Raw genomic sequence first — 27,986 nt, forward strand, 5'->3', positions numbered from 1 at the left:
GTACAATGTGATGAAGGACAGAAATCCATTACTGTAACAATGTTCTATTTGAAGGTGGGAAACATCTGTCATCACAGGATAAGTGAGTAAAGTGGTCAACACTTTGTGTTGTGCAATATTTCCATTTGTTGCATGCTTAATATGTGTAAATAAAAATACATTTTGTATATATATTTAAATATGGATATTTGTATAAGTGTATGTATCTTAATAATGAGTGAAAATGTCTGTTTTTGACCTTTCAACACCTAAATCACAGTAAAAATAAACATATTTCACTCGTTCTGCTCAGTCTCTTCACTACGGTTGTAGAAAAGGTGGCGGTGGGGTTGGATGTCGTCAGGTCACGCCACGGGAAACCTCGCACTGTTCGGGCCGCGGCGTTCCATTGTAGGGAGTTGTGTTGCTGCAGCCGTGCTCCGTTCAGATGGGAAACGACTTTTCTTCTGTTTCCAGTCTTCAGATCACATTATCAAACATGTGCATGGACTGCATGATGTTCTCGTCCTGCAGGAGCAAAATGACAGCATCCGGACGGGAATTTGGAGTCTCATCCACAGATCACATGATTACATTTCAACTGACCTTTTGGCATGACTCCAGGAACTCTTCAATGGTGACCACTCCATCATTGTTCTTGTCCATTTTCTGGAGAAATCAAAACATAATCCAGATGTTTCAAAGCGCTTTCATCCATTCATTCATTCATTCATCATCCTAACCGCTTAATCCAATTCAGGGTGGCGGGTAGGCTGGAGCCTATCCCAGCAGCCTTTGGGCGAAAGGCAGGGTACACCCTGGACAGCTCACCGGTCCATCGCAGGGTTTCGAAGCGCATATGGAAGTTAAATATCTTATTTTAAAATGGCCAAAACACATCCTTCGCATCCACACAGGTTTTGTGTGTAACGTTGGTCTGAGAAGACACCTGGAACACAGTTAAAAATAAAAAGTTGTTTTTACTCCCTGGATCAGAGGTCTCCAACTCGGTTCTACACGGTCCACAATCCAGCAGGATTCCCATGATTTCCTGCTTCAACACACCTGAATCAGATTAATTGGATCCAACGGCCTATCAGAATCAGCTGTGTTGGAGAAAGAACACATGGAAACCCTGCTGGACTTCGGAGCTTGTAGGACCGAGTTGGAGACCTCAGCTCTGGATGCTGTGGGGTGGCAGTGACTCAGGTGATAGAGCGTGTTCCTGTGATTCACAGGTTGCTGGTTTGAGTCCCGCTCCCCTACGCCGCAGGGGGACACAGGTGTTCTCTGCGGGGCGGTCCCAAACCCGGGTGAATGCAGGGTTGCACCAGGAGGGGCATCGGGCGTAAAACATGTGCAGCTAAAGGCCAATGATTCGCTGTGGCAACCCCTTCGGGGGGGGGAACGGTTGGATGCTCGCTCGCTGGACTCTCCGCTGTCATATGCCACCCTGATCATGTGGTTTGCTGGAAGTGCAGAAATTAGCAGAAGCTCTAAAATGTTTTGCGGTCGACTGTTTTCTGACGTGTGGATGTAACATCTGGGAGGGTCTGCTGGGAGGCATTCCTGCAGCCGGGTTTCTCCTTTCCACTTGGCGATGCTACATGTTGATGATTCCTAGCATGAGCGTACTGCCCTCATCTTACACAACTTCCGTACAGAGGGAAGGTTTGATCTGTGTTTAAATACTTAACATCTATTATAAGATGTTTATGTGCTACAAGTCATGCTGGTGTCAACATCACTGCTGTTGTTTATCACATGATGTGATGTGTGCCGTGCAGGGCAACGTGGGGACGGTCAGGTTTCACTTTCTTTTAGTGTACTGAAACATGTCTAGCGCCCCCTGTTAGTAGATCTATTATAGACATTTAAAGTGTCTCCATGATGCACATTTCAGTCCAATTTATTTTAATATGCAAGTCCAGAAGGGCAAGAAGTAATCAATCATTTTCCACAAACCCCTTCATTCATGTTGTATTGATCCTCTCAGATCAGCCAGAAACACGCCAACAGAGGAAGCTCCGCCCTCTGTCCTGCAGGCTGCGTCTGATTGGCCAACTGCTAGGAGTCATTATACTGAGCGGTGAAGGTGGGCGTGGCTTTCTTCTCGTGAACGTGCACAACCTGGAGAAGATGACCAATCGCTGAGTCCCTCCCCCGGGACGTCACTAAAATGTCCAAGTGGAAAAAACTCTAAAACCAATAATTTCCGTTGCCATGGAAACCAAACATGGAGCCTGCTGGAAAACTGTTTAGGTGATAAAAAACGGAGCCGCTCCCATGTCTGATGAGGATTCATCACTATAACACTGCAGAAAGCTCAGAAAACTAGACATAGCATCATAGAGCCGCTTTGAGACTTTCCAGGCACAATTTGAATAATTTCTAAAAATTTGTAAATTAATTTAATTTTGTAATAAGCACATCTTCAAAGGGAACGCCTCCGTTCCGTCGCAGCTTTATTGGCTTTGAGGCCCAGAGTTACCAGTGCTTCCAGTCGCACCATCAGAAGCTAGAACATGTTGTAATACGGCTAAAGAAAACTGCTGTCTTACAGAGGTGAGAGTTTCTTTCGGATTTTGACGTCTCCCTCACACTGATCACATCACAACCAAAACCACAGCCAGCACAGATTGAAAGAATTCCTCGATTCTCCTCTTGGAAACATCGAGGGAATCAGTACCTGGAAGAAGCTGTCTACATGCTCCTTTGGAGCCGTATCCTTCATGCTGGGGTAGGTATACTTCCCCATCATGTCATAGATAGACTGCATTATGTCTGTCATCTCCTGAGAACACAGAAAGGAAGAAAAGACGGAAATATGAGATGCAAACATGAAACAAGACCGTTTGCTCCAGGTGTTAGAGTACCTCTCTGGTGATACAGCCGTCCTTGTTAAGGTCATACAGATTAAAGGCCCAGCTGAGTTTGTCAGTCATGGAGCCTCTTAGGATGATGGAGAGACTTACAACAAAGTCCTGCAACAAAGAAAAGAAGGAACTGAATGAGATCATGGATTTCAAAAGAATACCACCCGGCAATGAAGAGGTTAAAGAGAAAAAGAGAATTATCATCAGAAATCTGCTTTGGGTCGTTTTACAATCCTCTGAATTAGCAACACCGCCGGTCTGTGATGAGAAAAATTATTTTAAAGGTTATGACATGCATGCGATGAAAGGCCAGTGGGAAGGCTTATGTCTCACCTCAAAGGTGACTGATCCATGGTTGTGGGTGTCAAAGGCCTCAAACAGGAAATGTGCATACATACTTGAGTCTGTGTAAGGGAATACAGAAGAAGCAGAATGTTTGGTTGATGTCTGAACGGACAATCTGCCAGTGAAGTTACGTCTACATGCTGTAAATACAGGCATGGAGAACATGGTTGGTGTCCCTGTTGGTGAAAGAAAAAGCCACAAAAGTCACCTGAATAACCTGAAACTGGCAAACATAACAGTAAATATGTATGAAAATCACTCAGAGTTTTTAACAGAATCCTTTAAAAGACAAACCAGAGAAACAGTCTGGATCTTCTCAGCCTTAACACCTTAAGGTTTTGTGTTTCTTTTTACACAACCTTTAGACATGATCAGATGAAATGTGTAACTGTCAGCAGGTACTTTGGTCCATGAGAAGCTGCTGGCTCGGGTTTGAGGGTTGCCTTCTCCAGCCAGCATGCTTCAGCTCCTTCCACAGATGTTCAGTAGGATTTATGGCAGGCCACTTCAGAAAAGTCCAGTATTTGGCTCTTAGCTCCTTTTGGGTGTTTTTATTATGTATTTCGGGTCATTATCCTGTTGGAAGGTCCACGCTGACTAAGACCGAGTAGTTCTCAGGAGCCCTGATAGTCTTGAGACGTCACTGAACCGTAGAGACGGCAAAGCACCGCCTTGGTGCGCCTGCTTGGCGCGCCTCCTTCATGCTTCACAGTACGGGGAGACCGTCTCCTATCTAGATGCTTCATTGGGTCTGTGAACATAGATCGGATCCTCCATGTGGAAAAGCTCCAGTTTGGTCTCATCTGTCCGAAGGACATTCTCCCTGAAGCTTTGTGGTTTGTCAGGACGCAGCAACGTGTGACAAATTCCGCTCTGGCTTTTTATTTGCTTTCGAAGGTTTCTGATCATTTTGGACTCTCCATGGTTATAAAAATACAGGAATATTTGGGAAGAGATGAATTAATGATACAGGTGAAAGGAAGTGATGCGACTGACCTCCTTGAGGGAAGAACTGGGCGTAGATGGTTTTAAAGGTCTCCTCATTCACGATGCCACTTGGACACTCCTGTAGTAATCAGAGGATTCTAAATGAGCCAAAACTCTCAACAACGTCTGTAAACATAATCATAAATAATACACCACATTCACAGTTCAGCACATTTACAGTATGTGAGCATGGAAATCAAGAATTCCCGGGAATCTTTACGTTTTTGAATCCTCGATAGAGGACTTGCAGCTCCTTCTTGCTAAACCTGGTCTGCTGAACAAGACCGTCGAGCCCCTCAGGTCTGTGACACACTGTCTGCAGTTCACCCTCGTCAGCTGTACTTCCTGTATGGATGTGAAAATGTGAGCTCCAGACGCACTTTGAACAGATAAAATTATTAATAGATTAATACTTTATCGATCCTGAAGGATGGAAAAACAAGAAAAGATAAGATGGAATCTGTGGAGACGGTGAGCATCTTGCCTTGGTTGATTGAAGCGCTGGAGTCCGAGCGATAGCAGGGCAGCAGCTTGAGAAAACGCTGCTTTATTGTCTTTTTAGTGGGCTTGGATGGAGGATTACCTGGAAACAGCCAATCAGAGCAGAGATTAGAGGTAGATTTTAAATGCATCAGACACTTGGAACGACGTGTTTGTGAAACTTGCTGTGAGTAGATCAGTTTGCTGGCCTGGTTTTGATCCAGCAGCTGTTGGAAAAGTTCCAGCTGAGACGAAGAGAAACGTGACTGGAGTCTGTGTTACAAATATCATTCAGGCCAAACCGGTTTCATATATGCAGAAATTCAGTCGTTTTCACTGTTTCAAAAGTATTTGAAAAGACAAATTAAGCAGTTATGAAAGTTGATATTATCAGATTAACTAGTAAAGTATGTTTGGCTGGAAAGCCACCCGTCTCACAGGGTGTGTAGGATAATGCTAGGGGTGCCAATGGACCCTGAACGAAGCTTTGTTAAGTTCGAGCTGATTAAAATCTACCTGCGATCTTTGATGTTGAAATCCTCTCAGATGGCTTTTCCATCAGAGGCAACATGTTGTTGCAAATCAGCTGTCATATTATAGATGTGTTTGCATTATGAATATCTACGAGAGGAAGGTTGTGTGTTTGTTGAGGTCTTTGAGCTGTCATGCAGACAGCTTCCTCTTTTGGAATCATGATAAATAGTGATAATCCAATAGATCTCTTAGTGATACTGAAACAGAAGTATTAGTTTTGTATTTAATTCAGGCCTCTCACCATGCTTATTGCTGGGCCTGACTCCAGCTTCGCCATGAATTGGATTAAGCAGGTCAGAAAACGGTTGGATGGTATTTAATTTGTACATTCTCACTTGTTTCCATGTTATCATTTAGCATGTAAGTAAATGTTGTGTCTGGCTGACACGCCTCTGCAGCATCGCGTGGACATCGGGGGCAGTACCGCTGGATAGGCAGACTGGGGTGGTGGTCCCCCTTTTTAAGAAGGGGGACCGGAGGGTGTGTTCCAATTACAGGGGAATCACACTCCTCAGCCTCCCTGGTAAGGTCTATTCAGGGGTCCTGGAGAGGAGGGTCCGCCGGATAGTCGAATCACGGATTGAGGAGGAGCAGTGTGGTTTTCGTCCTGGTCGCGGAACAGTGGACCAGCTCTATACCCTCTCTGGGGTCCTGGAGGGGGCATGGGAGTTTGCCCAACCAGTCTACATGTGCTTTGTGGACCTGGAGAAGGCGTTCCACCGTGTCCCCCGGGGGCTCCTGTGGGGGGTACTCCGGGACTATGGGGTACCGGACCCCCTTGTACGAGCTGTCCGGTCCCTGTACGACAGATGTCAGAGCTTGGTCCGCATTGCCGGTAGTAAGTCGGATTCGTTTCCGGTGAGGGTTGGACTCCGCCAAGGCTGCCCTTTATCACCGATTCTGTTCATAACTTATATGGACAGAATTTCTAGGCGCAGCCGAGGGGTTGAGGGGATCCGACTTGGTGGCCTCAGGATTGGGTCCCTGCTTTTTGCGGATGACGTGGTCCTGTTGGCTTCATCTGGTCGTGATCTCCAGCTCTCGCTTGAGCGATTCGCGGCCGAGTGTGAAGCGGCTGGGATGAGAATCAGCACCTCAAAATCTGAGACCATGGTCCTCAGCCGGAATAGGGTGGATTGCCCTCTCCGGGTCGGGAGTCAGGTCCTGCCTCAAGTGGAGGAGTTTAAATATCTCGGGGTCTTGTTCACGAGTGAGGGAAGGATGGAGCGCGAGATCGACAGATGGATCGGTGCGGCGTCTGCAGTAATGCGGGCTCTGCGCCGGTCTGTTGTGGTGAAGAAGGAGCTGAGCCAGAAGGCGAAGCTCTCGATTTACCAGTCGATCTACGTTCCTACCCTCACCTATGGTCATGAGCTGTGGGTCATGACCGAAAGAACGAGATCTCGTATACAGGCGGCTGAAATGAGTTTCCTCCGCAGGGTGGCCGGGCTCTCCCTTAGAGATAGGGTGAGGAGCTCAGTCATCCGGGAGGGGCTCAGAGTAGAGCCGCTGCTCCTTCGCATCGAGAGGAACCAGTTGAGGTGGCTCGGGCATCTGGTCAAGATGCCTCCTGGACGCCTCCCTGGTGAGGTGTTCCAGGCACGTCCCTCGGGGAGGAGACCCCGGGGAAGACCCAGGACACGCTGGAGGGATTACATCTCTCGGCTGGCCTGGGAACGCCTCGGGATCCCCCCCGCAGAGTTGGCAAATGTGGCTGGGGAGAGGGAAGTCTGGGCTTGCCTGCTTAGGCTGCTGCCCCCGCGACCCGACCCCGGATAAGCGGCAGAAGATGGATGGATGGATGGATGGATGGTAAATGTTGTGTCACTTGTTTTTTCAGTTATATTTTATGTGTTATTTTCTACTTATTTTGTCCACTTCGGGACTTGTCGACGTCTGCCACCGCAGGCGGAATTTTTAGGTTTGTCTGTCGATCTGTGCTATCTTATCAGACCAGAATATCATGCAATTAAAAAAAAACAACTCAGTTACCCTATGATCTTTATTATATCAAGCTCTTCCAAAGATCAGACTTTGATAAATGAATGGAGGTAGGATGTCTTAGCAGAGTAAATAACCCTGTCAGCATGTGCTACTTTATTTATCAATGCAGGCAGGATCCTCTGACAGTTCAAATGACCCCATCACGTTATGCAACTTCGTATTGTATATCCATGTAGGTAGGAGGTGGATGACTCCACAGTGTTCGTTGGTGAATTTAGATATTCGCACATTATATAAGAATGAAATATTCCAAATAGGGCTGCAGAGTGGCATAGTGGTTAGCACTGTGGCCTCACAGCAAGAAGGTTGCTGGTTTGATCCTTGGCTGTGTGGAGTTTGCATGTTCTCCCCGTGTATGCATGGGTTCTCTCCAGGTACTCCAACTTCCTGCTACCGTCCAAAGACATGTTAGGCTAATTGGTTACTCTAAATTGCCATTAGTGGCTGTTTATCTCTGTGTGGCCCTGCAATGGACTGGCGAGCTGTCCAGGGTGTACCCTGCTTTTCGCCCAAAGACTTGCTGGGATAGACTCCAGCTTCCCCGCAACCCTTAATCAGACTAAGCGGTTAGGATACTGAATGAATATTCAAAATAATTTGAAGAATTTATCATTTACATTATACAGCTGACACACAGCAGTCTCACAGCACGGAGAATAGCTGTTACACATTCTATTCTATTCTATTCTATTCTATTCTATTCTATTCTGCAGTCATTTAGCAGATGCTTTTATCCAAAGTGACTTACATATGAGTAAAAACAACACAAGCACGAAATCAAACAGTAGAGGACATCGTGGGAAGGTGCTGGTGGACTGTCCAGTTGGACGCAGGCCTGTAGTACATGAAGTACTACAGGCTTTTTTTTTTTTTTTTTTTTTTTTTTTTTATTTACTCCCTTCCCACCCCATAATATCACCTATGTTACAATACAAAGAATTAATACAATAAAGTTTGTTACAAAGAACTGGGCTAATTTCTCCACCTTTCCAACAAATACAGCTAAACTAAGTGTTGAAGTTCTCCTTGAAGAGCTGAGTCTTCAGCTTGCTCTTAAAAGTAGACAGGGACTCTGCAGAGCGGACAGAGTTTGGGAGATCATTCCACCATTGTGGCACAACAGAGGAAAGGATTCTGGCTGGCGATTTAGTCCCACGTTGTGGTGGTAACACGAGGCGTCTTTCACTGGTGGAACGTAGCTGTGGAGAGGGAGTGTAGGTCTGGATTAGGGAGTGAAGGTAGACGGGAGCCGTTTCAGTTATTGTTTTATAAGCCAGAAGCACAGCTTTGAATTTGATGCGTGCTGTGACCGGAAGCCAGTGAAGAGTGATTAGCAGCGGAGTGACATGAGATTGTTTGGGTTGGTTGAAAACCAGACGGGCTGCAGCGTTCTGGATCATCTGCAGAGGTTCAACAGAGCATGCAGGCAGACCTGCCAGTAGGGAACTGCAGTAATCAATGCGTGAGATGACCAGAGCCTGAACCAGAAGCTGAGTCATATGTTCTGTCAGATACTATCTGATTCTCTTGATGTTGTAGAGAGCATATCGACAGGTACAGGCAACCGAGGCAACATGGACCTTAAAGGTCAGCTGGTCATCCACCATAACACCCAGATTCCAGGCAGCAGACGTAGGAACAAGTGTGATGGAGTGGAACTGCACACGTATCTGTGGATGTAAGGAAGGATTGGCTGGGCAGACAATGAGTTCTGTCTTGAATAGATTGAGCTGAAGGTGGCGAGCCTTCATCCATGCAGAGATATCAGCAAGGCAAACTGATATTCTCATTGAGACGGTTGTGTCATCTGGGGAGAAGAAAAGGAAAAGCTGAGTGTCATCAGCGTAACAGTGATAGGAGAAGCCGTGAGAACTTATGACTGCACCAAGTGAGGAGGTATATAGTGAGAAGAGAAGAGAGCCAAGCACCGACCCTTGAGGCACACCGGTTTTCAACTCATGTGAGCTGGACACTTCTCCTCGCCAGGATACTCTGAAGGATCTTCCTGAGAGGTAGGACGAGAACCAGGAGAAGACAGATCCAGAGATGCTGAGCTCAGAGAGTGTGGAGAGGAGAATCTGATGGTTCAGTGTGTCAAAAGCAGCAGACAGGTCCAGAAGTATCAGGACTGAGGATTGACCAGTGGATCTGGCAAGCCGGAGGGAATCAGTAATAGACAGGAGAGCAGTTTCAGTGGAATGGCCTTGCCTAAAGCCGGACTGATATGGATCAAAAAGGTATTTATCATGAAGGAACTGTGAGACTTGGCCGAAGACTGCACGCGCTAGCAGTTTAGATAAGAACAGAACCAGTGAGACCAGACGGTAGTTTTCAACCTGGACTGGGTCGAGTGTGGGTTTCTTCAGCAGTGGGGTGACCCGAGGTTGCTTGAAGACAGAAGGAAAGACACCAGATTCAAGAGAGGAGTTGATAGTATGTGTCACTGCAGCTTTGATTGTAGGAGACACGTAGACTTGAAGGTAGCACGTATTTATGAGCATATCCTAACATACTGAAATGAGGTTTCCTGATACGGGTTACTGTTAGGTGTGTATGAGCAAAGGTCTTTATGGTCATTGTTAGTACAGAGGATGAGAAGCTGAATTTAAGTGCGCAAAAAATTAGAAGAAATGTAAGTTTTGATTAACATAAAGAGCTTTAACATGAGCTAGCATGCGTTAACATGCTAGCTCATGATACTACAGCTATACTAGCATCATCATAGAGTGCATGATAAATGCTATCAGTTAGCAGATGATAGGCTTTCACAATGTGATTACGCTAGCATGCTACCGTTTGTAAGATGGTGGTCAATAGCTTCAACAGTCTGGTCAAAAACTTAACATTTCTGAGAGAAATGTAAACGATAAACAAACTTAGCCAGATTTATTATCATGAACACTCTGACAGTTTAAAATATATTTTTCAACCACAATTCATAACTCAGGCCACATCATGCCTCAAAAACAAAGCTCTATCAGCTGAGAAGCAATGATAAACAGCCAAGAAAGAGAAAATCGTTGGTGGAAAAAGCTGCGAATAAAAAAGCCTTGGCTCACGCAAGGAGCAGAACCAGAGGGGGAGGGGCCAAGCTAGGGGGAGGGCCAATATAGGGGAGGGGCCAATACAGGGGGAGTAGCCAAGACAAGGTGCTACTTTCACATCTTGCTAGCTTCTCAACATTAATTTCCCCGATGCAGAGCTGGACATCAAACTCAGCTAATTAGCCACTGATTTGAGAAACGCAGCAGGACTGCGGCCCCTGGAAGACCTGAGTGACCTGTTGCAACACCACAACACCGCTGCATTTCACATGTGACTGTAGCAGGCAGGAAAAGAATGAGTTCCTACAATCTGAGTATGATTTACACCAATCATATTTTGTAATAAACTCTATATTTACCCACAAAATGACTAAAACTGACTGTAACATTAAAAGCTGGTATCGGAGGTATGGATGTTTCACTATTGATCCACACTTCACTACAAAGTATGTCAGGTGAGTGTAGGTTCAGTAAATTGTAGAAAAATTGTCTGCAAATTATGGAACAATATCAAAATAATATTCCTTTAAGTAAGAATATAAAGACTGAGTTACTGATCATCATCATCATAGATCTCTGTAGTGTCTCTGAGGAGCTCCTCCAAAGAGAACATTACCTTGTTCTCCTATCAGAAATCATCCTGAATCCTTCCAGCAGGAGGTGCTCTCAGCCTGTGATGGGGCCTTGGCTTTTGTGGAGAATAAATCCACCCAGACAAAGAAACTTCATATTGATCCAAGAACAAACTGCAGACAGATTTTCTGTACAAACCAGTATCTTCTAATATTCTATACATGCCTTTCTCTCTGCTTCTTACCATGCTCCATTGTCATATTGTCCAATTTTTATTGCCTTACTATTGTTAGTGTTGTTTCTTAGCATCACAGCAGCCCATTGAACACATTGTACATTTTCTCTTTTTAATTTTTCTAAAAAATAAAATGATTTTCAGTCTGAACATCCAAAAGGCGAAAAAACCTCAAGGAGGGGAGCATTTGGTATAAGTCTGCTGGCAACTAGCTGTGAAAGAGGAAAGAGGAGCTTTTACAGCAGGCAGGCAGCACAGAGTATCACAAAAGGTCATAACACACACACACACACACACACACACACACACTCTTTCTAAATATACTCTTAGTATTCCAAGAGGTATTATTACAACAAACACATTTTATAAAAATGTGGGGAAATGTAAAAACCTCTTCCAGCTAGCGTATAGCTAAAGCCTGTTCCATCCTCCACGAGAAGCAAGAACTGAGTTCTTGTTCTCGAGGCTGTAAGAACAAGAAAAAACGTCTTGTTCGGCAGGTCCATCCATCCTCCAGGAGAAGCAGGTCTGCAGCGGGGAGGGGTCACTGCGGGGGGGCGATGTCTGCTTTCTGTGCAATGAACCCGGTTGTTACCTCCGCCGAGGAGGTTGTTTTCCCGGCGTCTTTTTGCCTAAGATAACTTAAAAGGTTACGGATGGATTATTATAAATATTTCAAGAGTTGTTGCAAATGTGAAAATGAAGAACTGATTAAATTCTGGAGGTGATCCGGATCACCGTTTGGATCCAGGATTTTTGTAAAAGGATTCTTTAACATTGTGCTGGGTGGAGGTTTCCGCTCTCCGCTCAGTTTTTCTAGTTTCATATTTAACGAGCAGCTTCGTCCGCGGCGGGGCGGGTTGTGCACGCGGCGGGGCGGGTTGTGCACGCGGCGGGGCGGGTCGTGCACGCGGCAGGGCGGGTCGTGCACGCGGCTGGGTCCGAGTGTTTTAATGCCACATGTAAAAATGTTGGTACTTTCTCACCACCTTGATCAGCTGTTTTATCAAAACAATCTGATTTACCTGCAACAGTAAAAACGCGGAAGCAGCAACTCCGCTTCCTGCTTTCTCCGTGTTAACCACGCCCACCTCACATGTCCGACCAATCACATGATACTTCTCGCAGCCCCGCAAGAAAAAAGTTCTGCCAGCCTGATGTGTCGAGAACTGTCTTTTAACGCGTCTGCGAGAACAAAATGACGTCATTTTCTTCTCGGAGCCTCGAGAACAAGAAAAAGGTTCTCGCTTCTCGTGGAGGATGTAACAGGCTTAACTTGGACTGGAGTTCTCTTCTGAAACACATCTGATTCACCTTTTTCTGTTCATAATATCCCCAAAGCAAAGTGATTTTACTCTGCTTTACAAAATGACTTTATTTAATATCACTTTGCATGAAACACCCTTTTCTCTCTTATTTTATACTCGGCTTATTTTACCTTTCACTATTTTTATCTTTATTTTATCTTTTTTTAATCTCATGAAGCAAAGAGTTCTTTAAACAACTCCAAACACACACACAAGCACAGACACACAGAGACCCCCCCCCCCCCCCCCCCCCCCCCCCCACACACACACACAAACACATACACACACACAGGCAACACAAAAGACATCTGAGGTTATAAAGCAGGCAACTAAAAATATAAAAGCAGGTATTTTTAGATCATAGCATGATGGACTTTGATATTTTCTTTTGCTTGACTTCAGTTTGTTTTGCAGATTTACAGTAAGGGAACATTTCTTACCAGCCAAAAATCCAGTTTATCTTTGAAGCCATACTGGATTCCAGTAGCAGATGATACTGGAACAAAAGCATTCCTGTTATGACAGCCAGCAACCAGTAAAATAACTGGTCCACAACAGTTTTTTTTCAACAATAGAAACTGATTTTGGGTGAAAGTGGCAGGCAATCACCAGGCCAAAGGTTTAATCCTAGTCTTAGTCCAAAATCCGGAATAAATTCAGATTTAAACAGAACCAAACCAGGCTTCTGTAGACAGGTTTAGGACTCCAGGTACAGAAACAAGTCAGGTTCACAGAATTTGGGCAAATTAGATTCAGAAAACCTGATGTAAACACAAGAATCAGGTCAGGCGAGTTTCATCTGCATCAGTCCAAGTTTAGATTTCTAATGTAAATTCTAATGTCACAAATTAACACTCAACTCCTCAAGCCCAACCCCAACCACAACTCCAACCTCAACTCCAATACCAACCCCAACCTCAACTCCAATACCAACTCCAACTCTAACCCAAACCTCAAGCCCAACCCCAACTCCAACCTCAACTTCAACCTACACTCCAATGCCAACACCAACCTCAACTGCAACTTCAAGCCCAACCCCAAGTCCAACCTAAAATTCAAGCCCAACCCCAACTCCAACCCCAACTCTAACCCCAACCCCAACCTCAACTCCAATAACAACCCCAACCTCAACTCCAACCCCAACTTCAACCTCAGCTCCAATACCAACTCCAACTCCAACCCCAACCTCAAGCCCAACCCCAACCTCAAGCCCAACCCCAACCTCAACTCCAACCTCAACTTCAATACCAACCCCAACCTCAACTCCAATACCAACTCCAACCCAAACCTCAAGCCCAACCCCAACCTCAACTTCAACCTACACTCCAATGCCAACACCAACCTCAACTGCAACTTCAAGCCCAACCCCAAGTCCAACCTAAAATTCAAGCCCAACCCCAACTCCAACCCCAACTCTAACCCCAACCCCAACCTCAACTCCAACCCCAACTTCAACCTCAACTCCTATACCAACCCCAACCCCAACGTTAAGCTTCCTCCTTTGCGTTTATCACATTCAACGTAGAGCACAGAGCAGATTGGTGTGTAATGACACACAAAACAGGACAAAAGTCACAACAATAGCCGACCTGACTGACCTGCTGTGTTGTTGAGATTCATCTGGATTATGTTTGACACTTGTAAACCTTGGTTCAGCATTTCTGACGTTACTCCGTTGTTTCAGTGACTTTCTAACATGTTCAACACAGTAAAGACTGTTTCGTTTCTCATCTCAGCTGCTTTCCTCAGTTTTCTAAGCTGGCAGGTTTACATTAGGCTTTGTTCTAACTCGTAGATTTTCCAGATTGTTCAGCTTTTTCCAGTGTTGATACCTTTTAAAATATTCATATTCTGGATTTACAACAAAGACAGAAATCTTTCAGTGCTCAGACAAGAAGGGATTTTTCTCATGGAGAATGAAGCAACACTCTGATTGTCCCATGCATGCATTAAAACGAGGCCTGCGTGTCCTTTGGCTATTGGCTGATCTATTAATCAGCCTGTGTTTGTATTTCACATCCTGTTTTCAGCTCTAGAGGTCTTCCAGGTGACTGGGATTAAAAAAAACATCAAATTGAAGAAAATGCAGCACTCTTCAACAGATCAATATCCTCTTGATTCTTGTTGTGAACACATTTAGAGGGAACTTTATCCCTGCTGGTATTACCTGAAGCTGAAAGGGCGTAAACCTGAGAAGTAAAAGCTTCAGAACACTGAAAGGTCATCTGGAGATGGAGCGGACCTTTATCAGATGGCTGCTCTTCCTCAGTCTGGTTCTGCCAGAGGTTTTCCTTCCTGTTATAAAGGATTTTTTCTTTTCCACAGTTGCCCCCAACCCAGAGCATTCTCCGATAGGGGGTTGACTGACGAACAGATTCAGTGTGATCCATTGGTTTCCTCAGCTAGGCAGTAACTTTCCATGAACTGGCTTCTATGAAAACAATTATTATAAAGTATAAAAAGTAACGTAAGAAAAGAAAAGTAAGACGTTTCTATTTAAAAACGAATTATAATAAATGGGATTCATGTGGACCACAGATTCAGATCCAGTATGACTTGGCTTGAATTGCACTGTTTGCAAAAATACTTTAAATTAAGTGCTGAAATAAACAACAAAGCTGCATTAAAATAAACACATGGTAAAAGTGTTGAGCATGACTCGGCAGCCAGACCATCCATTGGCTGTCATGATGCTGGACAGGTTTTAAAATAAGGCATTTCTGACGGGATCGTTGTTGTGCTTTAGTATATAGCTTGTTGACAGACTTTCCCAGCTGAGGACGGACTTGGCCATGATGCTAGGGTTCACCTGTGGAGCAGTCGAAGTCAGTGTAACTTGTAAACAGCAGCACAGAAAGTAATGACTTGACAAAGATCCTTTTTATTTATAATGTATGAAGACTAAAGTAAACAGCATGAAGTTTTCAGCAGCTTTATGCCGGAACAGCTGAACATGACGGCTATTTCTATCCAGTCTGAATAGTTTTTAGATAAAGCTGATAAATATTTCAGATGCACTTTTCCAGTGGAACAGCTTGTTAGTTTCTCTGTAAAATCCTGTTATTGTAAATGGAACACGAAAGGCTGAACTGCTTAGTTTTGGGCCTCAGGCTGGACTTCATTTGTGTCTCCTGAATGCCGGTGAAAACATCGACATTCATGCACGTGTTCACTGTTTGGCTAACCTGCTGCAGAATGGAGATAACATTAAGTATTGTACTTAACAATGACCAGCCTTTAAATGAGCGTTTGCACAGTGAATCCTTCCATGTCCAAAGGAAAGAAATGAAAAATAGAAATGTGGAAATGTCAGTGGGAACAACAGTGTGCTGCTCTGTGCGTTATTACAGTAGGGTTATTTTTACTTGTTCTTTTTTCTATTTTCACAGGAAATGACTATTTCTGGCAGTTTTAAGCAGTGTGAAAGACCAGCTTCATAAACGCTAAAATATCTGTCAGATCTCCATAAAAGACATCAACTAAAACAATGAAATATGAAAGAGAGAGAAAGAGAGAAAGAGAGAAAGAGAGAGAGACGAGCCTCACTAATCTCCTTAGACGACATTAATGGGTTTCATTTTAGGATGGGTAGCTGAGGGAAGAGTTCATATAGACTCCCAGGACTGATCTCTTCTGGACGGAGATGTCTGATGTTCCACCAGGTTTCTGTTGGAGCCACTTCTCCAGTGTGGGGGACACGGCCCCCAGTGCTCCCATCACTATGGGTACTACTGCCATGATTAGCGCCTCTGTGCTGTCCTTCAGTCCAGACTTCTCTGGTAGAATATCAGGAAAAATGAGAAACTGGAGCAGTACCAAGGCCTCAAGGAAGACCTGGAGAAGGCCTGGAGGGTGAAAGCAACAGTAGTACCCATAGTGATGGGAGCACTGGGGGCCGTGTCCCCCACACTGGAGAAGTGGCTCCAACAGATACCTGGTGGAACATCAGACATCTCCGTCCAGGAGAAATCAGTCCTGGGAACTGGGACTGAGGAGGAGGCATCAGCAAGACAACCAGCTTTATTCCAGCTCTCTGCAGAGGCAGATGATCCAAAAAGATGAGACAAAGTAAAATCAAGTCTTAATTTGCATGAAGGACCAGATCTGAAGTTAGGAACTATTGTTAGAATCCTGCACTGAAGCAAGAACACTGCAGGAAGAATTAGTTACCTCAAGGCAACATGAGTAAGAGAAGGTAGGGTTCAGAATTATACCGTCGCCAAACAAGGTTAACATGACAAAAATCCCACCAACCAAAAGACTCCAAAGCAAAACCCAACCAGACCACCATGTCAGATGTGGCTACCAGTTTACAACCAGTTAAATCTTCCTGCGGACTTTGGGAAACTTCTAATTTAAAAGTAATGGAAACGAGTATTTCTGCATCTTTCTGAACTTTCCCATTTTTAGTCTCACATCGCAACAAGAAGATCTAAAATAATGTTGTAAACATGTTGTAAACATGCAAAAAGCATCTCAGTCTCTGTTACAGATGTTTGTTGTTCTGCTCCAGCAAAGAAACGGAAATAAAGTCCAGAAAAACTCCAGAGGATGGTTTCCATCCAGCTGATGCCTTTCATGGGTTTGATGTTTGGTTCTGGAACATTTTCTGTCAGCTTCCAGAGCAGAAACACCAGCATCCCTTCAGCTTCATGCTTCCTCAGCGACACCATGCTGTGTGTGTGTGTGTGTGTGTGTGGGAGACACTCACCCGTGAGGGGGTCGTAGGATCTGTCGAGCTCCCTGGAGTCCGACAGACTCTGGTCCTGACTCCTGGATTTCATTCTGTTGGCTTGAAGCTGCAGAATCTGCGCGCGCGCGTCGCTTCAACTTACTTCTGAGATCATGTTCAGAAGCTCGCGCACGCGCATCTCCAGCAGCAGCATGCGCTCACATGCACACTGGATCGAAGTTCGGATTGGATGATGAGGGAAGAGATTGGACTTTTCTGAGAAGGTTGGAAAAGCTCGTTCTGCAGAGTCCGTGACAGCTGGTGCGCGCGCGGAGGGAGGGTGCTGAAGTCAGGGACGCGCCTGACGTGCGCCTGACACGCACGCGCCTGGTCTGGATTCAGCAGTAAAACCCTGAATGCAGCAGAAAAAAAGAAGCGGCTTCGTGAACGCGGATCGTCGTGCAGAAGAAGCTGATGATCCTCCGCGGGGTGAAGGAAGAGATTCCAGCAGGCTTGTTTCCCACCAGCAGCTTCTGGTTTAAAGCATCTGATCCATGCAAGCAGAGCTTTCAGGTTCCACGTGAATGTTTTCACGACATGTTGAAGAACATCATTCTTCATGATGAGGACATCACATGAAACTTCTTCAGTCCTCTGAGAACTTCTGAGCGGATAATGGACTCAAATAACCTGGAAGTTTATGTAAATGTTCAGCAGTAAAGAGGTCCATAGTGGGAGGGTGGGCGAGCCTGAGATGGGAGGCAAGTGGCTGGTGGGTCAACAGAGGTTGTTACTGATGGTAAAACTGGGAGTGGAACCGGTCCAGAGACCTGCAGAGCAGCTTAACAGGGTTAAGATCATCCTAAAGAGTGTGAAGTGTGTGTTTATGTGGAAACTCCCCCAAACTTTACCTGGTCTGCAACGTTCATTCTGTTAATCTGTTCAGCATCTTCTAAAGACTTTATGTCATAAAGATTCACCATTAATGCAACCAGAAAATAAAGATCATTTGAGCCTTAAAGAAAATCAACAGCTTCATGCAGATGATAAAGATTCATAGCTGCACTGAGAAAAATCCCATCATTTATTTTCCACTTGGTCCCGTTCAGCGCCGCGGAGAAGCTGGATTAGCACGAAGAGGCAGGTAATTCAGTTCAGCGCCACTTCACAACCATGTTGCCACAATGCACATTCACAACATTTCAAGCCAGTTCATACATATCCTATCATAGAAACCAACTGATTGCATCGAGTCATGACTTGGATCCAATCCTCCATCCTGAGCTGCACGAGGCGACAGTGGGAAGGAAAAAAACTTCCCTTTAACAGGAAGAAAACCTCCAGCAGAACCCGGCTCAGGGAGACACAGCCTGGACAGGTCGCCACTTTATCACAGCACCACTCACACCAACATTCAGACTGACCAGAGGTCCTTAAGAGACACACAAACCCCAGAGAACCGCCCCCCAGCCGAGGCTCGAACCAGCGGCGCTCTCGTCAGGAGGTCATGGTACTAACCGCTACGCCACAGTACAGACGCCAGATGTTAATGAACATATAAAACTTTCAAAAATTTCTCTGATGAATTTCTTTGAACGTGTTGAAAGGGTGCAGAACTGGACTGGATCCAGACTGGACCGGATCCAGTCACCTCTTAAGGAGTGAATATTTTCAAGGCTGCGGTGATGGATGGCGCCCTGTCTGGTCCTGCTTTCTCTGTGACTGATGTCGGAGGTTAAAATCGCCACAAGACCAGGAACACGGAGACCATCAGTCCTCAGGTCTTTACTTCGTGTCTGCGCTGAACGGCTTTGGACCACGGTCCATTCAGGATCTTCTGGTTTGTTCTGAACCCGCGATGTCCCTCAGGTCATCAGGGTCCAGACCAGTTCCGGTTCCAGAGTCTGAACTGAACATGGAGACAAAACCTGCAGTTCCACTGCAGGTCTGCTTCATATCAAGTTTTTCTATTTCCACTGGAACCTTTCCATCTTGCAACTTAGTTTTATTGGAGATTTTTCTTTCTTTATTAGATTTATTTTTAAAGTTTGTTGTGAAAGTAGTATTTAAAGTGGAACTATTATGTGCATTTCAGGCTCATTTATTTTTATTTCTGAGACCAGAAGGGCTGGGATTGATGGAGTTATTGTCACAAATGGCTTTATTTACTTCAGACCGACCCTCTCCGTAGGCTGTCAGATCAGCCTGCGGGCAAAACGAGTGGATTGAGACTCTTCCGCATTAAGCCCCGCCTCCCGCCACTGCACTACATCGGGAGCGCGCACCGCACCTGCTTTCACCGTCATTGTAACATCTCATAAACAGAAGGATTAGGCTAATATGAACTCAATAAAAAAACAAAATACCATGTCAACACATAGCATCCAGCCCTACATGTTGGAACCTGAATCAGAGCCTGAAAACGAAGTGGAAAACAGCAACGAATGCAGCAGGATGTCTCTCTTTGGTAAACTCACCAGCCATCGTTGGAAATAACTTTATCCCACGTTTTCCACCCGCCTGATGTATTTCTACATGTCCTTGTTAACCAGTAGAAGGTAACCAATCACCGAACCTTATCCCCCGGGACGTCACAAGGATTTCCACGTAGAAAAAACTCTCTAAAACCACGCGTTTTCGTCGCCATGGAAACCGAACAGAGAGCGTGCTGGAACTCAAACTCAAACTCAAACATGCGTTTAGGTGATAAAAAACAGTGTCGTTCACATGTCTGATGAGGATTCAACACTGTAACACTGTAGAAAGCTCAGAAAACTCCAAATACCATCATAGGAACCCTTTAATGCTCCCACTGCAACCTGCTGCATTTCATTAAATGTAAAACACAAACAAACCCGTAGACTACGGTTCGCTGTAAATACGGCATAAAATCTGACTTACTGTCAGAATTCACATGTTCTGGATCTGTAGAAGAATAAGTCATTATGGCATAAATGTACGCGATCTTTAAGTATACAGTACAAGTTGTACTGTATCCACACAAACCAGGTAAAACTAACAAACAAACGTAACCTAAATAAAAAGTTTTTCCAGGAAAGGTTGAAATAATGTTTGTTGGGGATAAATGTGGTTTAAGCTTATTAAAGACAGGCAGCGGAGTGAGTGAGGGATTATTCTGTCCTCTGCTGAAAGAGGATGGAGAGGAAGGAAAATATCTTCCCACTGCAGGACGAAGAACAAGGCAAAGCAAAGCAGGCCTGGCAGAGAAAAGAGCAGAGGCTCAAACCAACAGAGAGGGAAGGACGGATGAATGGAAACAAGACGAGAAGAACTGGGAGAGAGGCGTTTGAGTGACTGGTAAATCCTGCCGTGGAGATGGTTGTTTATCTCCCACAGAGAAGTTCAGCCCCTCTCAGGGTGGGGAGCTGACAGGTAGTCGGCGATGAGCCGAAGTCGGGCCTGCTGTGGAGAAACAACCCTGATGGAAAACACAAACAGCTGATTACAGTTGTGCCAGATGTTCCAAACTTTCACAAAGTGGAGGCCGTGTTTGTGTGTTTGTGCATGTGGTGGCGAGGACACGGAGATAAAGAAACGAAAGGACGATGGCAGGAGGGGGGCGTCTAGCCGGGACAGAGGGGGGCGATCTCCGCTCTCATGAAGATTTAACCAGAAGTCTAAAACATTCTGAACGCACAGCAGCAGTAACAAATCCAGACACTGTTTCAGGTAAACAGATCTACCATCATCGCTCATGTCTTCCTCATCACACCACGGGCCTTGGACACTCAGGTGAAAAGGGGGGCAGAGCTGTCAACCTCAACAGCTCCGCCTCAACTTAGGACGTTGTGTGTCCCTGGAAGAAATACTTTGAAGACCTCGATCTTACCAACACATCTTCTGATGAGGGAACAGAGCTGGGAGACTCAGGGGTGGCTTGATTTTTTCATCCATTCATCCCGATTAAATTAAAAAAAAAAAAAAAGTTGCTTTTTCAGGAACATATTTTTAGGAGATGAAAATGTAATTAATCAAGATTAATTAAGGAATCCTGTAATTAATTAGATCAAACTTTGATTCTTAAGATACTAACAGAGCAAGATCGCAAATACAGGAGTCTGAAATGCATTTCCTCTGCCAGGTGGCTCGGGCATCTGGTCAGGATGCCTCCTGGACCTCCCTGGTGAGGTGTTCCAGGCACGTCCCTCTGGGAGGAGACCCCGGGGAAGACCCAGGACACGCTGGAGGGATTATATCTCTCTGCTGGCCTGGGAATGCCTCGGGACCCCCCCCGCAGAGTTGGCAAATGTGCGAGCAGCGACCATTCTGTGTGGAGTTTCCATGTTCTCCCCGTGTCTGCCGGGTTCTCATGCATGTTAGGTTAACTGGTTACTTGAAGTGTGCGTGGCGGTTTGTCTCTTCGTGTTGGACTTGCGATGGACTGGCGACCTGTCCCGGTGTTCCTGCCTCCAGCTTCCCCGCAAGCCTTCATGGGACTCAGCCGTTTGAGAAAAACACGCTTCAACACACATTCATCATCCAGTGAGTAAACAGAAGCAGCGGTAGAGTAGGAAAACAATCTTTATTTAAAAAAAGGAAAGAAAAAACACCTTCAGCTTTATCAAACAGCATAAATCTTCTTTCAAGCCAAAACCAAAAATCATTAAGAGCATTCACAACCACCGTTCTCCTAAACCAGCAGCTTTCGCCAACACACTGATTCGTTGGTTAAAAAGACAAAGAAATGTGAGCATCGGTCGGGAGGTTTTAGAACCTCAACAAATAACTAAAAGTTTGAACTTCAGCAAACATGAAGAAACCCGAATTAATTCAACATTCAAGCAACAAGCATCCAAACACAAAAAGGTTCTGATTGCAGGAGAATAAAAGTCACCAAAGTCAAAATGGCTCAATATCACTGTTAGCAATGTTGCTAAATAGTCTGAATATCTGCTGGAAATAAAGGGTTAAGTGAATATTATGGGATTTAAATACTTTCAAAACGTTCCCACCAGTTAACAGTCCAGCCAATGCTGCTGGTTTCTCACCAGTACACACCTTCTCAGAGTACTGCAGGTGTATGAGCACAGAGGAGGTTCTGAATGCTAACAGCGGCCCAGGATGTGTTGTTCTTGGACAGAACCGTGGAGGGCTGGTGTTAAGCTGGGGGGGGCTGGATGAGGGTCTCAGGAGATGCTGGAGAACTCCTTCAGCAGCACGTCCTGACTCAGTGTGTTCAGAGAGACATTCTTCCTCACATTCAGACTGATGGAGCGCACCTGCAGATGGACACACACATCAGTTTATCCACACCGCACCGCTCCACCCCCCTCGTTCCCCTCGCAGATCGCCCACGCCTCCTCCCTACGTCTGAGTTCAGCACAGACCAGATTCATGTAAACCCCCCCACCGTGGACAGGACCATGGCAGTCTCCTCCACCTCCAAACACAGGAAATACTAAAGTACTTTTACTTCCTTCTTCCTCCTTTCTTCACTTGGCATATGTACGACAGACATGTTCTTTTCCATCAGGCGTGTAAAGCTTCGTACCAACTCCAAAACTTGGTTTTAAAACGGGGTAGCAGTCCAGTTCTGGATTTTAAAGTAAGGGACATTTTCTGGCAGCCGCCCAGAGGGTGGTGGAGTAGGAAAGGTGTCGTTGTTGATTGTTGGGGGGCCGTTCTTTTTGTGTGGGAAAGGAGGTTATCGTTGCTGCTGCGTGTTTATTCTGCGCAGGGGGCGGGGCTTCCTCTCCTCGCATCGGTGTATTTTCCCCCGATATGAAAATACGGGAAAATAAAATTACGGGACGTCAGGAAACAAAGAAAAATACAGATGTTTCCCGGCAAAAACGGATAAACTCTGGACAGCTATGAAACAGGGTTGTTTTTTCTTCTGTCGAGTTCACAGCAACATTTCTGTTAAATTCTGCCGACTCGTCATCTTTCAAGCTTTATGTCGCGTACTGCAGCGAAGACGCCAAAATCCCTTCCAATATCACAACCAATCTCGTTTCTTAGAGACGAGTGAGCGGAGCGTGATGCGCGGCGCTGCTGCACATGCCGTGCTTGCATGCCGCGTTCGCATGTATCGCTCGCATGCCGCGTTCGCATGTCGCACTCACATGTCGCAATCGCATGTATCGTTCGCATGTCGTGCTCACATGTCGCAATCGCATGCTGCGCTCGCATGCTGCGCTCGCATGCCGCGGTCGCATGTCACGGTCGCGGTCACATGTCGCGCTCACATATCGCGGTCGAATGTCGCGGTCACATATCGCGGTCACATGTCGCGCTCGCATGCCGCGGTCGCATGTCGCGGTCGCATGCCGCGGTCGAATGCCGCGGTCGCATGCCCATGCCGCGGTCGAATGCCGCGGTCGCATGCCCATGCCGCGGTCGAATGCCGCGGTCGCATGCCCATGCCGTGGTCGAATGCCGCGGTCGCATGCCCATGCCGTGGTCGAATGCCGCGGTCGCATGCCCATGCCGCGGTCGCACGGTCACATGTCGCGCTCACATATCGCGGTCGAATGTCGCGGTCACATATCGCGGTCACATGTCGCGCTCGCATGCCGCGGTCGAATGCCGCGGTCGCATGCCCATGCCGCGGTCGAATGCCGCGGTCGCATGCCCATGCCGCGGTCGAATGCCACGGTCGCATGCCCATGCCGCGGTCGCACGGTCACATGTCGCGGTCGCATGCCGCGGTCGCATGTCGCATGCCGCGGTCGCATGTCGCGGTCGCTGCCGTTAGTCGTTCCCTGTGTGTCGAGCCCATAAACTTAATGTTTAACAAAGGAACCGCTGCTTGACGGCCGAATGGAAACGACAGAAACAGCAAAGAGGAATTTTTATCGACCAAACTCAAAGTAAAACTCGCAGCAGTGGCGCCGAGAAAGTTTCCTCTGCTTTGTTTTTCAGGATCTCAGCTCTAAAATCCAAAATAAAAAGTAGCCGAGCTGATCTACTGACGTGGCTGCGGTTGCAGAATGAAACCGGTCAGAAGCTGAAAACGCAGCGAGGTGGAGCAGCAGCCTCTATGGCAGACTCCGGCTGGTGGCGAGACGCTGAGCCGAGCTGCAGCTTCCGCTGCTGAAAACCTGCAGTCGTCACGTGGAACCAGAAGACTGACCCTTTAACAGTGTGAAGCCTGTTTGCTAAAGTTTGCTTTAGAAACTAACGTCGTTTCTGTGGTTTACACGCCGGTGCATAAACAGCTGCTAGTTTTACGTCTTTAAGACTAGAAGCAACTCGTTCTGTTGTTTCCTTCCTAAACTCCCTGTTTTCTCCTGCATGCAAAGCAGCGTTGGGCTTCGTGTCCCGTGGTAAACTGCCTCCGTTTGGGAATAATGCATAAAACATTCCACACACAGCAGCGTGCTCTGTCTCATACCAGCTCCTTGAAGAAAGCTGCCTCCTTCGGCTGCTCCGAGTATCTCTCAAACTGGTCCAGACCATCCTGAAGTTTGAGGGTCAGGGTGTCATAGTTGGACCGAACCACCTCCAAAACCTGAAACAAGGAAAACACACATTTAATCAGCTGTTAGCGTCCTTTACGCCTCAAAGTGCATCTCAGAGCAAACCACACGTAAAATATTAAATAGGTTTGAATACTTTATTACAACATTTTATTCATAAGGACTCAAGTGGAGAGATGCAACACTGGTTCCCTTCCAGCTTTTTCCACCAACAAACAGCAGAATTTTTTATTTGGAAAAGACATTAGCGACTTGGAAGCTTATTTACATTTTACTGGTGTTTCTAGCTGGTTTTCTTTTCAAAATAAGGTGCTTTTCTACAAGCTCTGAGTTGCTTTTTGTTTTTACAATGAAAGCAGATCGATGAAATTCATAATAATTGCTGCTGTATTTAAACCATGTTTACACAAACAAAAGGAAAACCTTTTTAAATAATTTAGCAGCCTGACAAAGCAGCAGACTGACTTCATATAGAAATATTAGAAAGAAATCCAGTTTTACCCGACCGACTGTGCTTTAAACATTTATTGGATTTAATTAGTCGGCGGCGCAAAAACATCCAAACTGAGGAGTAAAACAACAGAAAATGAAATACAATAGAACACAATAGAATAAAAATATCAGATGCAGAATTTGTGCTTTTTACTCTTCTGGAGGGTTTTTCTTCCTCGATGCAGGAATCACCCAGTGAGACATGACCTGTGACCACAGGGACCGGTCTGTCAGGTGTTTTTGTCTCACACACACACACACACACACACACACTCACTCTCTCTCTCACACACACACACACACTCACACACACACACACACACTCTGACACACACACACACACACTCTGACACACACACACACACACTCTGACACACACACTCACTCTCTCTCTCTCTCTCTCTCTCTCTCTCTCTCTCTCTCTCTCTCTCTCTCTCTCTCTCTCTCTCACACACACACACACACACACACACACACACACACTCACACACACACACACACACACTCTGACACACACACACACACACACTCTCTCTCACACACACACACACCCTCTCACACACACACACACACACTCTGACACACACACACACACACACACACACACACTCTCTCTCACACACACACCCTCTCACACACACACTCTCACACACACACACACACACACACACACTCTCACACACACACTCTCACACACACACACACACACACACACACACACACACACACACACACACACACCTGCTCCAACGCTTCCAAGAACCAAGTGTTTCCGTGGTTTATTAGAAAATTCATTTTCAGCGGCGGGGTGCAGTCCGAGTTAAAGACAGTTTTATTTACATCGGCGGCCAAACCAGGTGTGTTGTTTACCTGTTCTTCTGACAGCTGGGAGATGTGGTTCACCGCAGCATACGACTCAATCTTGGGGTTAAAATGGTTGATGATGGCCCTTAAAGCAATAAAAAAAAACACAATTAGCCATCAGATATATATCATGTAGTTGTTAAAAACTTAATTTCAAACCATCAGTATTTTAACATTATTTTAGCAGTGAGTTGCATCCACAGACTGTATATAAAAAGATGGGCGGAGCCTCCGTGACGTCACCCGTAGGTTTCTGAAGAGCTGAATTGAAGCTCGGTGGGCGGTTCCTACCGTCACCATCTTGGCAGCGTCATGCGCGTCATCTTGTCCAGGAAATACAAATATGGGCAAAGAGGTGGAGCTGAGAGGGGAGCTGTGAGTGTCATGGTGGATGATTGACATCAAGCAAACTCCGAGCTTTCTGTAGCTAAAAGCTAACAGAGCTAACCCGGAGATAACAGGAGCTAACCAGCTAACGGAGGTAAGCGGGCTAAAGCTAAGTCACGTTGTTAACCGGCTAAAAACCGCGGTTGTTCTACGTTCTTCTTATTGAAAGCGGGAGATCGGGTACCTGTCAATCAAAAGGACACGCCTCTAAATATGTCGAACTTTGAGTTAGAAAAAAAATTCACCCCCCCCACAGTTGTCATGAAGGTAAACCTGACCTAATAAACCTGAAATGGATTTTTGAACCAGGCTGTAAACATGCTTATTTCTGCTGTGAAGTTGGTCTTTTTAACATGGGAGTCTATGGGGATTTGCTCTGTTTTGCAGCCCCTAGTGGATGAAGGGGGAACTGCAGTTTTATGCCCTTCCGCTTAGGCTTCACTTTTAACCGCCGGAGGTTGCCGCTTGGTTGCAGCGTTTAAAGGTCTACAATGGTTTTAAATTCATGCAGAAATGAAACACTCACACTGATGCTTTTGTGGGGAAACACTAACACAGCTAAGACGGTAAAACCAAAAGAATGAAGCGCCCGGCACATGTAAGACATTTGATCAGTGACGAAAGCTGAGAAGTAAACAGGACTTAAGTTCACTCAGAGATGAACATTTTACACAAATCAGATAAAAAGTAGGCATGGGGCTCGATTAAAAAATATTCCAATATTCCAATCAATTACAGGCTTTAACATGAATTAGTCTTGATTAAACGCTTTTTTATCGCTTAATTAATTTTGCCTAAAAAAGGAAATTTTTTTTCATTTAAATGGATCTGAAATAATTTAAAAATAGATTAATATTATAAACTTAAACTCTACTAATGTCTGGATAAATGAATTTACCTTTGAAACAGTGAAAAAGCCAAAGAAAAACATCTCTGGTAAAACAGACCCAAAGTTAAAGTGTGATTTTAAAAACTTAACTACCAACTGCAGCTCCAGTTATTCTCTCATTAATAGTCTACAAGATGTTAGAGTCATTTTAACTTTATAAAAGTTTTATCTACATTGTAGGAGATTAACATCTGACAGTAAACCAGGACGAAATAATCTGTGTCTACTTCAGTCTGATCATGCAGGAGAGGTGATCCCCTCCTCTCTGACTGCAGGTGGAGCTGCATGGTGACCGAGCTTCTCTTTATGACGGGGGGGGGGCTTCGCTGCTGCTGCTGATGGAGGAGAGAAAACTACACGTTGGGCCGGTCAGGACATGATTTTCTTCAGGTGTGTCGTGACTGATTGGCTGCAGCTGCTCCTCATTCCAGCCTGGAGGACGAGACTGAGGACGGCTCTCCGGCCAGTTCGTCTGCTTGCCAGCGGTATTCTATGGCCATCAAGTTTCTTAGTGTCTGTCAACTAATGAGAAAACATAAAAACTCCTGCTTTTTTCCCCAAGTTTCAGCCAGTCCAGCACCTCTGCCAAACTTGGGACCAAATAAAAAGAACCAGGCTGAGAAGCATTTGTTTACTTGACTCTGTGGAGGCTCCTGCCAACTTCACAGTTCCTTAACAGTTACTCACCGAGACCCTGATTCACCAGAAACACACTCGACTTGTTGATGTTCCTTTTGTGTGTAAATAAACCCACAGAAGGGTCTGAAACATGCTAAATACTGAGCCGATAAAGCTACGTTAAAAGCAGAAGTAAAGTGTGCATCAGTGTAATCGGCGTAAAATTAAACTGCACCGACAAAGGTTCTGCAATTAAAT

At 45.6% G+C, this 27,986-nt stretch overlaps 2 protein-coding genes across 2 annotated transcripts in view; both read right to left on the bottom strand.

Moving 5' to 3' along the window:
- Window positions 1–459: 459 nt before the first annotated feature.
- Window positions 460–17,148, bottom strand: LOC306774538 (A-type potassium channel modulatory protein KCNIP2-like; the record flags this gene model as incomplete). Its single annotated transcript, XM_079264623.1, has 9 exons — window positions 460–507; window positions 586–648; window positions 2,669–2,773; window positions 2,856–2,963; window positions 3,189–3,259; window positions 4,197–4,266; window positions 4,408–4,532; window positions 4,672–4,770; window positions 17,076–17,148. 9 exons carry the CDS (start codon window positions 17,146–17,148, stop codon window positions 460–462), a joined length of 762 nt encoding a protein of 253 aa, XP_079120749.1.
- Window positions 17,149–21,631: 4,483 nt separating this feature from the next.
- Window positions 21,632–27,986, bottom strand: part of armh3 (armadillo like helical domain containing 3) — a 27,868-nt gene continuing 21,513 nt past the window's right edge. Inside the window, exons 24-26 of the mRNA XM_079264981.1 lie at window positions 25,841–25,919; window positions 24,394–24,510; window positions 21,632–22,276 (exon numbers count right to left, since the gene is read on the bottom strand). Of these exons, the coding sequence (XP_079121107.1) occupies window positions 22,184–22,276; window positions 24,394–24,510; window positions 25,841–25,919 (289 nt within the window). The 3' untranslated portion in view covers window positions 21,632–22,183. The remainder of the gene's footprint in view (window positions 22,277–24,393; window positions 24,511–25,840; window positions 25,920–27,986) is intronic.

This window comes from Telmatherina bonti, assembly GCF_933228915.1.
Source record: "Telmatherina bonti genome assembly, chromosome: 3".
Taxonomy (NCBI): Eukaryota; Metazoa; Chordata; class Actinopteri; order Atheriniformes; family Telmatherinidae; genus Telmatherina; species Telmatherina bonti.